Below are 14605 nucleotides of genomic sequence, written 5' to 3' on the forward strand. Positions count from 1 at the left end.
GAAAATTATAAACAAAATGAAAATGAAAACCATACAAACAGTATGTGTGGAGGGAAGGGACACCAGTGACGTGGATACCAAAAAAAGGAGGGTAGGAGAAAGACAAATAGTGACTTTTGAAATGTTTGTTCACATACGGGTTCTTATATTTGTGTGTTCTCAACTATATAACTGTGCAATAGATTGTGTAAAGTGACATCCGGCGTGTATACGGTTGGGGGATCCTCTAGTCAGTGAACATTAGTTCCAATCCTAACTAATCAAACAAATTGTGTTGTGAGGTGACTTGTCATTCTTAAGTGTTTCACTTTAAGTGGTCTAGAATTCAAAAACGTAATATCATCTTGCCTGAGAATCAAAGTTTAAATAACCACTTATACTGCATTTCGGCATTATATTAAATAAGCATAGACAAGGATGGCCCACGGGGAAATGTAGAAAATTAGTCATATAACATGAAAAGAACATCTTCCATTACTTCATTCATTAATAGACCATAATCTCTAATTATCATTGCATTGTCGTTTTCACTATGTAAATTACATTTATACTCTTTGAAATTAATATCGTATGTTTACTCATTCCTACATCATTTGTTTGAAAAATCCAATATCATAAATGATAACTCGCACAGTCACTAAGCAAGTGTTGTTTTGAAGCCCGGATTTACAACATTATTCTTTGTATATTTCCCCTAACTAATTATTACAAATTATCGTTTAATTCAAAGCATACGAACAGTCAAAGCCGTGTCACCTATTTCTATCAATATGGGTAACTATAATTAAAAGGTTTGTTCATTACAATCTATGCACAGACTTTAAAAAAAAGAAACGGGCTACAATCAGGCAGCTGCAAAAGAAAGCGAGGAAAAGGGGAGGTGGGGGGAAGGGTATTGTTTACCTGATCTTAATGATCGAGGCGCGTTGTCTGGAAGTAAAAATAAATAAACCGCAATCAGAAAGAGGAAACGGTGATTGTTGGTACACTGAAAACGTTTAACAGACATGAGAGTATTTCCTGAAGCACTCTAAAATAGACTCACCGGGTGACTGGTGATAATTCCGATCACTCTCACCAATTGATTATAACCTTAGCCAGCTGCAAAATAAATTATAAAAATTTTATATGACCATTCGATTTAGCCTTAAAACACAAATCTTGGCGAGTTTGGGGACACCTCTAATCATGAAACCATTTTTGAGAAATTAGAAACTACTTTAATACCGCTTTCTTTCAGGAGTTTAAGCGCTCGAACTATACGCTAAACCATTCCCTGATGCATCTGACACAAATGCGATTATTCTGGACCTCAAACCATGTAAAAAATATTTTCCCCAAAAAAATCCCCATCATGCAAACCCCCCTCCCCCCGCCCTTTATATTTTATTAGTTTTGATTAATTTTCATTGTGCTGACCCGTTTTATATTATAACTTATATTTCCTCTTCTACTTTCCGTTCTCTTGAGCTGTCAATATGATTCCGCTCAAGAAAAGAGCCATGTGTGTAATGGCAGTAACTCTTCTATTTCTTGCCAGCAACTCCACAAACTGAGCACTCTAGTCCTTTTGGAAACTGCCCTTTAAAAATGGGCGGGATCCGCGGTTTGTTTGTTCCCGCACTTGGAAACTGAAGCTGCACCAAGCTCAAACCACGGGCAACAAACGGGTAAGATTTTTAACGATCTCCGCGGAGATCACTGCCTCTCATCATACGCCTAGTTAAATTATGTAAACCACCTTGGAACATACTCTTTTTGTTTGAATTCCAGCCCTAAATTATTGATGCTGTGTAACACTACACGCAACCCCTTTTTGACTAACGGCAACCGAACACCATCGGTACCGCTCTCGTTTCTACAGAAACTACCCGATAAGGACCGGGTCGGAATTATCACCGGTCACCCGGTGAGTCTATTTTAGAGTGCTTCAGGAAATACTCTCATGTCTGTTAAACGTTTTCAGTGTACCAACAATCACCGTTTCCTCTTTCTGATTGCGGTTTATTTATTTTTACTTCCAGACAACGCGCCTCGATCATTAAGATCAGGTAAACAATACCCTTCCCCCCACCTCCCCTTTTCCTCGCTTTCTTTTGCAGCTGCCTGATTGTAGCCCGTTTCTTTTTTTTAAAGTCTGTGCATAGATTGTAATGAACAAACCTTTTAATTATAGTTACCCATATTGATAGAAATAGGTGACACGGCTTTGACTGTTCGTATGCTTTGAATTAAACGATAATTTGTACTAATTAGTTAGGGGAAATATACAAAGAATAATGTTGTAAATCCGGGCTTCAAAACAACACTTGCTTAGTGACTGTGCGAGTTATCATTTATGATATTGGATTTTTCAAACAAATGATGTAGGAATGAGTAAACATACGATATTAATTTCAAAGAGTATAAATGTAATTTACATAGTGAAAACGACAATGCAATGATAATTAGAGATTATGGTCTATTAATGAATGAAGTAATGGAAGATGTTCTTTTCATGTTATATGACTAATTTTCTACATTTCCCCGTGGGCCATCCTTGTCTATGCTTATTTAATATAATGCCGAAATGCAGTATAAGTGGTTATTTAAACTTTGATTCTCAGGCAAGATGATATTACGTTTTTGAATTCTAGACCACTTAAAGTGAAACACTTAAGAATGACAAGTCACCTCACAACACAATTTGTTTGATTAGTTAGGATTGGAACTAATGTTCACTGACTAGAGGATCCCCCAACCGTATACACGCCGGATGTCACTTTACACAATCTATTGCACAGTTATATAGTTGAGAACACACAAATATAAGAACCCGTATGTGAACAAACATTTCAAAAGTCACTATTTGTCTTTCTCTTACCCTCCTTTTTTTGGTATCCACGTCACTGGTGTCCCTTCCCTCCACACATACTGTTTGTATGGTTTTCATTTTCATTTTGTTTATAATTTTCTTTTATTATCGTTTGTTTCTTTATACATCCTTTTTAGCCCTGAAGATTCACAGCCACATGCTGTGATGAAACACGTGTAGGCTAGAGTGACAGGCACAGTGATTCTGAGAAGAGAACACTGTTGAGCAATAAAACTTTTGAAAACTTATGTTTGGTCTGATCTATCCCATATGTATGACCATTTGAAGATTGAAATTCAATTTGATACGCATAGTGTGCTCTGGATTCCTATACAATTGCATTAAGAGGGAGGTCCCTGATCCTCTTCTCTTACAGAGGTTAAGGTTTTCCTCTGCCAAGAAGCACCTAACTTGAAGCTACGACACTCTGAAACCTTACCGTGAGAAGTAGAGCGCCAGATTTCTGAACACTAAAAAACCTGTTCACAGATTGTACAAAGGTTGTTACAATGATTGCGTTGTTAGTACGTAATGCATTTACATCGCAAGTCATTACAACGACTTGCACTGGGGGCGCGCTGGACTTAGGAATAGTATTAATTACTATTAATACTCGAGTTTGCACAACAGTAGGAAAGGTGTTGGAATTAATTTCCAATACCTCAGCGCCCCCTAGTGCAAGTCAATGTAATGAATTGTGATGTAAATGCATTGCGTACTAACAACGTGGTCGTTGTAACAACCGCGTTGTAATAGAAGCGCGATGTAATGACAGCATTGTAAACACTGTTTCCCACTTGGTAATGGTTATATATTCAAATACCTTCACAAGTTTTAATCACACTTTACATTAAGGGGTGCCTTTTTACATATGTCTAGCGAAAGAGCATCACAGAGCTAGCTGTGAGGAGTTGAGTATGGTACAGAAAGGAGACAGGGCCAGCCGCGGCCCGTGCAGGTACAAGCAGTGGGGCGGGGTGATGGGAGATTTCGACGGACGATGACGAGGGGAAATTAATTATTTATTTAATTTTTCCTCATCATCCATCGAAATCCCCCTTACCCAGCCCCACCGCCTCACCGCCGTTACCTGCATGGGCAGCGGCAGGACAGGGCTGCACATTATCGCAGTACTGAGGGCTTTGTTGAAGTTTTCATATAAATGTTTTACATTAACATCACATTCGCATATGTGTGACTATGAACTAATGTCAAGAAAAATGTGGTTTATTTGCATTATGTTCAAATGCAGGGCTACATTAGCTATAGTGAAACAAGAGTTATTGTGGAGTGCAAAGATGGCAACCATCATTATTAGAACTCCAGTTAGCCTAGAAATAAAATGTTCACGTGCCACAATGCAATGTTCTTTTTGCTTCTTTCCCATGTGAGGAAATGTTTTTCTTTTTAAAGGGCTATTTTTAAACAGCATTGCACAATGCACACTGTATGAGTCTCTTCTTTGCCACTAGATAAGATACATGGACTAGTCTAATCACAAACTTTGAGAACTGCCTGCAGTTGTTCAAAGGTACACAATGCTAAAATTTTCCAGCAGAACAGGTTAAAATCTCTTGCTTTGTTGTATTCTAAAGTATTCTCTCACAGAGGTATAACTTTTTATTTGTCCTTTCCTTTGATGTTACCCCGTGATTGCTTGTCCTCTGCTTTATAAGATTCAATCTAATATGATTGCCTATTAATTGGAGTGTTAGAAATTAGGGGAATTGGTTGACTGGGTTCTAGCCCTGATCAAGCAACAGCCACAATCCCTTGCAGGGTGAACCACAAAAGGTCACTAAATAAAACAATGGTTAACACTGGGTAGATTGTTACAAAAAGCAGCTGGGCTAAACTTAGAGGTAATGTGTAAAGTATTTATGCAGCAAACAAACGGCAATAAAGTGAAAATACAACACAAGAAAAATCCCAAACCAATAATTTATTTGGCACAAACGTACAGAAATCCAATCAGTAGAATCAGAGTTATGAATTTTTAATGTTTTAGTGAAAACTAGTGTATTAAAAAAACCAAAGCACCAACCATGGATATCTTGTTGCGAAGACCTGGTCAAAGTAGAAAAGTATGGCCAACCACGATGGAGTATGGTCCGGATACAAGAAGTGGATTGGGTTCAGTCAGTGCTTGCCTCTTTTCAGAATTTCTTCTAAGTCCGAATGTGCCTAAGAAGAGAGAGTTCAGAGGGGCAAGAAGCAGGAGATGTCTGAGGAGGGAGAGTCATTGTAATATGGTCTTGAGTTTAAACCACAGTGAAGATTTCTACGTTCAGACTTAGTTGCCAAAATGGAAGTCGAAAATCTACAGTGGGATGAGGCTGAGGGCTGTAGCCAAAGACATTTTCATGAGGTTGGATACCTGTTTGGCGAAGGACCACTGAGATGGATTTGCAGCTACAGAGAAGAATGTAGCTGTAGAAGCTTCGAAGTCAAACCGACTGTTAATGCACCTCAGGTGGATAGGTGAACAGGTATATGGCAAAAAACTGCTCTGTTTTGTAATTTGGCCATCTGGGCACAAAACAAACGGTCCAGGACTGAGTCCTGAACCCCCAAGAGGTGTTCCACCACTAGAACATTAGATGTCCCTGTGGCTCTGAATAGGAGGCCAGCAAATTAGCCCTTGGAGTCACTTCTGGTAGACCTGGGTACAGGTGAAGATGAAAGGTTCCTTTACCCTGCCCTGGCCTCCAAGGATTCAAGGCAGGTTCCAGGCAGCAAAGCAGTAATTCCAGGTACAGCAGCAGTCTGGCAGAGTGCACAGCAGGTCACAGTTGCAGGCAGTCCTCTGAGAGTCCTTCCGCAGGTCCAGTGGCGAACTGAAGAGTGGTTCTGAGTGTCCAATTTTTATACCCTGGTGACCTTTTTCTGAAAGGTAGGAGAAGCTTCTGGATAGGGTCTTTGAGGTACATGGAATTTCCTGACTCCCCTGCCCTGGCTCCAAGCTGACTGCAGTGTTAATGCAGGGTCATTGGGCCCTTGTGGGGAAGCCAGAGCACAAGTTATTCAGGTGTAAGTGGGGTTATGCTCAGCTCTACTCCCCATTCTGCCAGCAGATGGCTCATTAGTCAAACCTAATTCCTCTATTTGAGAATTATTCCCAATGTCAGCAACACCTAGTCATGTGATTTAATACAGGCTGCAGTCACAATCAGGTATATGCCAATCAAACCATGTTAAAGGGAGTGAGCACAAGCACTGTCTGCACTCTAGCAGTGGCTAGCAGTGGTTAGCAGTGGTAGAGTCCTAAGACAAACAAAAACGAATTTCAGCAAACATTGGAGGTAAGTAAGCAAAATGTTTGGGGGAAAACCACCCTAAGGCTGACAGGTCTAACATGAAGCATATGCATTCTGATTCCAAAATGCTGCAAACCTGATTTTTTTTGGCCTACAGTAAACCATTAATTTTTCATAAACCTCAGTTTGAGACTAAAAATATTATGCTCCAAAATGGACTGGGAATGTCTTTCATATAATATTAAATGTATTGATTTGTTAACCAGGCTCATGTGTGGAGCACCAAAAATCCTTAGGTGATTAACACAGCTCCTGGTCCATCCGCTCGAATTTGCATAAAGAAAAGCATTAGCAGGTACCGTTTCTCAGTAATGCTTGCAAAGCATTTGTTTATATGGCCATCCTTCTGTTGTAACGCTTTACACAGAAATGTTGTTTGAAATCTGCAGTCCCCTCACACATTAGACTGTATAACCTTGCAATTGGGCTGAGAATTTAAGAATTCTAGAAACAAAACATGACATTTACCACAAAAATAATTTTGAAAGACAAGAACTACTGTTATTCAGCATGAGAAATTCAAGTGTTTGATAAGTTGAGTTACTGCCGAAAAGAAGGTGGAGGTAAAGAGTGTTAAAAGTGCAAACCCAACCAATTAAAATAAGCAGGACAGAGGAGTAGATACAAAAAAGTAAAAGAAAAAATCCTAGCATTAGTTCCCTAGTTTAAATGCCAAAGGTATCCCTGAAGAGGAAAAGGGAGACAGAGCAAGAAGACACCCACCCACATGGTGTGGCCAAAAACAAAGAGTCCCTCAAGAAGGCCATGGAAGGAAACAAATCATCCAATGAGAACACTGTGAGAGTGAAATCCAGCAAGAGTTGGATGGATCAAGTGAAGAAAACTGAGATTGAAAACAAGCCATCCAGTTATGAGCAAGAGGCTAGCCCAAAGCCCACTTTAGCAGACATATGGTTTACAATAATAACATATACCAAAAGCTGCCTGTCTTCTTTCCTCCTCGTACCACTTTCCATTTACAGCTGATACCTAAAAATAAGTGTATATAAGAGTAGAGTAAACCTATTCATTCACTAGTTCATAAAAGAAATTAATTGAGAAGCCATGAAGGTTTGTGCATTCTCAAGTTGTGATAAAATTGACAGTCACCTAAAACAGGCTGATTGATTTGTGGCATTTCCAGAATATTACAGGATCATCAGTCCTTCTTTTCTTGGTTTTGATTGGACATAGTGAATCATATTTCGTATTGTGGAAGTCGTGGGCTTTGGTTTATGGTTTGAAAATAACGGAAGATACTTGACTGTTATTAAATATCCTTTCTGAACACAGCATTATCTGACTGAACACTTAAAATAGTTTAAATTGTTTGAATGTATTTCCTAATTTGCATATTCAGTAGAGTAATGATTTTGAGATATCTTACCACAATTATTTCTATTGAATATATATCCTTAGATAAAGAGCACAATAGAGGATATGGAACACATTTGCAACGCAATATGCAAAGATGCACTTGACTGAGCAATTAATATAATGACATTTCCTGTGTGGAAACTTCGAATCTTGAACAAATGGCTTTGGATCCAAAAACTGTTTGATGCTCCACAATGTACTAATTGAAATTTTTATTTAGGATGACAATTCTGATTGTTTAAAGACCTGCTGCATCCTTTTCTGTCTTGAGCATGTTGTCTTTCCTTTTACAGACTTTCCAATAGTAAAAGACATTATGGTGGATTCAAATGAGGTGATGTATGGAAAGCCAGTCGCCCTCAGGTGCCAGGTCATGGGTTGTGATCCTAAGGACCTCACGGTCTCTTGGTTTCTTAAAGATCAACAAATTCTGGAAGGATTGAGTTCAAGGATGCCACCACTTAATCTCAAGGATCATACCATCAAATACTTCTTTCTTGATCTGATTCCTACAGCTTTTCACTACAATAAGGAATTTATATGCAAGGTGAAACACAAGAATCTGCAGCAGTCTATTCACAAACAGATGTATCTGCCCCTTAAACGTACGTATTAAGAAATGCTTGGTTCCTGCACGATTAATGAGCATTGAGATAATAGCCATTATGTATTGAAGCATATAATCTAATTTATGTTTGAGTATCATTTTTTAGCATTCTAGGTCACTATATCTTTTTCTTGTGTTTCTGGGTAAAAGTGTTATTCCTATAGTGTAGGTTACCGCTCCACATCAAAGACCTAATAGTGCCTCTGATATGGGTATATCTGGTAGCTGCATATCCCAGTGCAAATGTAACCAAAGTTCGGGTCCAGCAAACATCTATGTGGAATTGCTATTGAAAACTCCAGTGTTCACCACACGTCTATCAAATTTACTATTAAGATTCGCATAATTGAGAGAAGCTCCATAACCGCTAATGGTGTTTCCCAGCAGACAAATGTCCAAAGATTATATCATTTTAGAAAAATATCGATAACTACGGTGACCTGCAATGAGAATGTAGTGCTTAAATTCTGAAGGAGATCCAGATAATCTCTTCCCATCAGACATTGAAGTCAAGAACCAGTGGTGCACTGTCAGTGGTTAAAATTTCTAGAATCCAGTGACCTTCATTATGTTTTTTTAATGTTCCTTGTTCTCTGTGCCTTTTTCTGAGCTAAAAAACGAAGGTTTAGGATCACCATCTTACCGAGCAATTGCTACTGAACAATAGATTCTTCTGCATCCAAATCACACCGAAAATTATGTGACAACTGTTGTGGTTCCATTTTCACATGATCTCCGAATATTGTCAGTAATTACGCAAAGCAGCATGTTTTCTGAACTGCTAATCTATACTTAAACACAAATGTGGTTGCAGAAATTCTGTCTCTCAATCATTATATTTTGTACCCAGTGTATTATTAGTAAAAATGGTACATAATGGTCACAAATGAAGATCATGTTCATTTCATAAATATGTTTAATGAGCGTCTAACTCTTAGTAATACCCACAGAGCAAGTGAGCACAATGGCTCAAGATTGCTACTTGCCAAGAAGCTGCAGGACACTCAACTTCCCCAAGGCGCTAATTAAATAAAACAAATCAGCCTATATGGTATCTAACTCCTTCCTGTAACATGTACCTTGGTGTCCTCGTAAGACTTTTACCATTTCTTGGCAATCCCTTCTTAAAGACCCCTGCAAGTTGGAACTGAAGTCTCCACATTTTCTCTCCAAATCTCCTAAAGTTGTATCAGTGTTTGTCTAAAACTGTGGTAGCATTAAAGCGAGTTATACTGATATTACCACCTGATGGCCAAGCTCCTACCTTTCTGCCTGCCTTTGATGAGGCTGACATTGTCATGTCAGATGTGACACCCATACAAATAGTGACCACAGGGACCCCCTGTGGTCGTCATTTGTAAGGACAGCTTGGCTTGCTCCAGATATTGGTCTCCTTGCTCATCCTGCTATCCATTGGCCACATATTTGGCCCTCCTCACACTGTCCATTGGGGTACTCACTGATCCCTAAAACATGAGTGCAGTGGCCGGGGAAACATTCAGAAGCATTCTAAAAAAAAATCACATCCATCAACGGCTCGCCCCTTAATCCAAATGTGCGCAAATTACAGACAAACCACAATAATTACAATAATTGAGCTACTCCCCATTCATTCTAATTTGCAGGCAGCCTCTGGAGGAGCATTAGTACCACTACTTCATACTTTTGCTTGTCCATTCCAGCTGCCTTCCGTGCATTCTCTGGCAAATCTAGTAATTCCACACAGTGACCCAACGTTTACCTCCAATGAAGATAGATTATCTAGTCCTCTTGGACACCATACTGAGAATTCAAAAGAAGCTTAAGGAGCAACCTCAAGCAGATGCACATCCATGTGTACCATACAGAACTCCCACAAAATAGCCCTTCTCTAAAAATTAGACCTGCTCCAGATCATAGCTTCTGCTAAACATTCATCTCATTCTGACAATTCCAAGCTATTTTGATAAAATTATGTGCCAGTGACTCAGCCCACTAATTGTAAGGATCATCAATGCTTCCCATAGAAGAGGCAACATTCCAATCCTTGCTAAAATCTTCTAAAATATCACCACTACTGAAAATCCCTAAACTAGCATTAGAATTCTTGACTTTGACCCCAAAGTTTCCAAAACCTACTCCCAAGGTGAAATCATTAAACATATAGGGCCTGATTACGATATCGGTCGGAAATCTTTCCGACAGACTCCTTGTTGCAAACGGTTCCAATCGACTGGGGGTCGTAGCTTCCGACTGAACGAATATGATGCTTCCGAACACAATTCAGAAAGTCTCCCATTGATTTCAATGGGAGCCTGTGTTCCGACCTACAACACAGGCTCCCATTGAAAAAAAAGGGTTGATTTCAGAAAACCTTGCACTCTGTGGCAGGCACCCCATGGTGCCTGTTACACAGTGCATGGATCTACAGGAGTGTCCCTTGGGTACCCCCACAGCCCCCAAACGGAGGACTCTGGATGAAGGGGAGCCTGATAGAGGCCGCCAAAGTCAGTTTCTGACAGCCTTTTCCTGTCGGACAGACTAAGTCGGCAAGGCTGTTGGAATCCGACATCGTAATCGGTCAGTTTGGAACGCTGTCCATTGAGCTGTACCAATCGGCTCCGACCGACTTAAAGTTTCTGAATGCCGCTGGTCAGAACTGAATCGGAATGACCGAATGGTTACCTTTCCATCATAATCAGTCGGTCAGAAATGTTTCCGACTCGGTTGGAAACATAGGTTCCGACACGGTTTAAGAAAATCTGAATGCTGTACGGAGCCTTTCCGACTGACATCGTAATCAGGCCCAAAGTCTTGTTACAATTCCTATCCCATAATCTTCTGAAATCCTTCCTATCTGGTTCTCAGCCCAGGTACAGCACAAAAATCCGGACCCTACAAATTCTGGGTGAAATCCTACATACGGAATAGGAGGTCAGCTGTGCCTAGTTCTACTTGACTTGTCAAATAATTCTATAAGACTAACATCTCCTTCCTGACGATCTCGTCCATCAGGATTGTAAAAGAATGAGGAGGGCTGTGGATTGCTCCACACCATTTCTATCCACAACATCAGTTTGATAAAGTGGGCTTGCTCAGATATCTCACCCTTCCCTTACAATCAGTGTATGGTGGAGGAGGGCGGAGGTGGCAAAGCTCCAAGATGGGAGCGAGACTAGTGAGCTCTGGCACATATCTAATTTCCAAATTATTTTTGGACTTGTAGAAAAAAGGGGGAGGTGGCGGTAGTGAGATTGGCTTTCCTCAGAAAAAGCAACACTTCAACAGTGTCACTTTGTGGCACCTGGGAGGCAGACTTTACACCTGATGATCCAGAAGCCACTCACTCCTCCAGGACATGGTGGCAACTGCCACAACAGGCTGTGAGTGGTGCAGCAGATTGCTGCACAATGTACATGGAGGGAGTAAGTACTGCAGGAGAGGAGTGGGGAGCATGCTGGCTTCGCCCCGGCTTTTCTTACCCTACGCTGATACAATTAGATGTCAATATTAACACTTTGGTTCATTTAGTTTCATGTTATCTCCGTACAGAACAGCCAAAGAGACCAAAGTAGTGAAGGAACCCAAGGTGCTTTTTCTCCCAGAATCCACCTCCTTCAGCAGTTTCTTGCAGGGACAACATCAAAATAATAAAATTGCCAGCTCCACACAAATAAGTTAGTATAACTTCAACTAATCTACTTGAAAATAAATCAGTTAAATTGATGAATACACATAGGTTCATGGATCAGACATTCTCAAAAAGTCATAATGTATGACAATATTCTTACTTGTTATATATATTCTTTTATTTTTAAATTTGCCATAAATTCGTCATGCCCTAACAAATTATCTATCATACATCCCTTCACAACTCCCAAAACTATACATCCAGAGTGATGTTGGCCTACAAATGTGAAAATACTAGACAATAGTAACAGAAAACCCAACGCTCCACGGCAAATTGAAAAAATTACATCCATACTAGTGTCTGCCATATTGCATGCATTCTATCACATTTATACCCAAACCAGTTAAAAACATAAAAGCATCCAACTAATTCATGATTGATGATGAACAAATAACTGTTCACGTAGATCAAATAATAACTACGTATACATTATTAGACATGCTAATTTTCAAGACATTCGTGTACTTATGGATTCCACATATTCTCTTTACATATAGATCCTGGTTATAAGCCCAGGTTGTTGTTGGCATCGACCCGTGTTTCGGTGAAATTCAAATAATAACCACTTTCATCAGGGTGCTTTAAGATGGGAAGAGGAAAACCATTGTCCAGTCACATCCTAGTGAGTCGGCTGGGCTAAGGTAATTCGCTGCTCGTGGGTGCCAGGGAGGATCTATTATCATGGCTGCAGGTAGTGCAGAACACTGCAGCCCGCCTCGCCCTCAAAAAGCAGGCACGGACCCCTTCAGCCCCTTTTTTGAACCAGCTACATTGGCTCCCGGTGAGGAAACGTGATATCTTCAAGATGCTCTGTGTGGTCTTCAAATCATTACAGGGGAAAGGCCCGGCCTATCTCAGCAATAAAACCAGGCGGTATCACCCGGCCCGGCAATTAAGATCCAGCAATGCCAACCTTCTGTGTATCCAGAAGATACATAGGGTAAGGAAGGGCGGTAGAGCCTTCTGCTATTTGGCTGCGAGCCACTGGAATAAACTGCCACTAAACATCAGGGCCTGCAGTGAGCTCATCAGCTTTTAGAAACTTCTAAAGACATGGCTGTTTTAGATGGGTGTGCCCAAACTTACCTTCTCCTATAGCGCCGAGAGATCCCCTTGGGGATGATTCGTTTGAGCTCTACAAATCCACAAAGTAAAGTAAAGAAGAGATGGAACAAGCCACTCAAATCAAAGGAGGTGGGGACTGTCCCACAAAATGGAGAATATTGCAGCAGCAGTAAAGCCCGGCCCTCCTCATTGAATAGAAAATAGAACTGGGGCAGGGAGCGTTCCTTTTAGCCAGGCCAGGTACAACATGCGAAATCAAACCCTGCCTTACCTCTTGGGCTGCTTGTGTGAAATCTGGGTGCAGAGACAGCATGGCTCCTTGTTACTCCAATAGGCCCTGCTCCCTAACCAACCTCAAGCAGAGGAGAGCATTGCCAATGCAGAGGTCTCACCATGATGAATGTGTGACTTCAAGGAGCGGCTTCTGCTCCCACGCCATTTCGAGATCACATGATTATGAAACTCGATATTACCGAAGTGCGTCTTGAATAATCCCAGAGTCTAGGGGACATACCCCAAACCTACAGAATCAATGTAGGAAATAAGGGGCATTTATGGAATCAAAGGTCCTGATAAAAGCCTTACAGAGCCTTGTGAGGGATAAAAAAAACAGCTGAAATGTGTTAAAGCGTATGTAGCTAGGAGGGATGAGGAGCTACTAATAATCCCTGACACCACCATCCTATTTTTCTTTTTTAATCCTGGCCGGGTAGTCCAGGAGTAAAGCCTAGAGGCGGATATACACGAGCTAGTTGTAGATTTCACAATCTGCATATTTAATTCTTTGATCTCTTTATTTTCATGTTTGTATTGTCTTCCCCTTTCCTTTGCTCCACCCCAGGCATTGGTCAGCACAGCGGTGTCAGTAAGCAAGCTCTATGATGAAGTATGCCACAATTTGTGGGTGAGGGCAGTTTTTTCTCATCTAGCACATGCCACTTAAACTAAATAAGTGTGGAATGTAACATTCCTACCTCTCTTGTGTGTGTGTGTGTGAAGTCATTCGGGGAGGTTGAGGTAGGAATTAGTCCTCTTCCCCCTCCTTTGTGTGTGTTTAAACAGAACCCTCACAGACAAGCAGTGGATGTATTGCTGTGTGCAGACCTAAATGGTGTCCATAGTTCAAGATAAATGGGTTCATCTCAAATTTCTTCGTAGAACTTACTTCCCACCAGAAAGACAGGTGAGGAGAGATGCCTCTCGATCGCACCACTGCCCTAAATGTAATGCAGAACACAATGCGTTTTATCATTTGGCCTTGTTGCTCCCTACCGTACGGCTGTTTAGGCAGGACCTGATAGAAATAACCATCGCCATTATTGGACTCACTGTAGCCCCACATCTCCCTATTCTACTATTGGGTTATGTTTGGCAAATTCCCTCTGGGGTCCCCTGGCTGGCTGTTATGGCCTTCTTGTTGGCTAAGAGGAGGAATGCCATGCACTAGTGTAGGACACAAATCCCTAGGAAGCAGGTCTGGCTTCCAGATGTAAGCCTCAGTACCAGCAGCAGCGAGACATATGCTGAACTACAACCTCAGACTTCACGACCAAAAGACATTTGGAGCCCACTTAGACCCCATGGCGCAGATTTACAAGTCCCCTTGTGCCACTTTTACGTCATTTTCCATGTTAAAAATGACGCAAAAGTGGGGTAAGGGGCTTGTAAATCTGGCCCTATATACTTAGACTTTCCAAGGATGATGGAACACATTC

General features: G+C 40.9%; 1 protein-coding gene across 2 annotated transcripts in view; it reads left to right on the forward strand.

The window, feature by feature from the left end:
- The window catches only part of LOC144822969 (uncharacterized), a 502582-nt gene that overhangs the window by 473977 nt on the left and 14000 nt on the right, over positions 1-14605 (forward strand). For both annotated transcript variants that reach the window (XR_013608719.1, XM_078681056.1), the window contains exon 9: positions 7842-8153. Coding sequence is in view for 1 of the 2 variants with exons in the window: in XM_078681056.1 (XP_078537182.1) it covers positions 7842-8153 (312 nt within the window). In the remaining variant the exon portion in view is untranslated. The remainder of the gene's footprint in view (positions 1-7841; positions 8154-14605) is intronic.

The sequence above is a fragment of the Lissotriton helveticus genome, chromosome 3_1 (genome assembly GCF_964261635.1).
Source record: "Lissotriton helveticus chromosome 3_1, aLisHel1.1, whole genome shotgun sequence".
NCBI classification, from domain to species: Eukaryota; Metazoa; Chordata; class Amphibia; order Caudata; family Salamandridae; genus Lissotriton; species Lissotriton helveticus.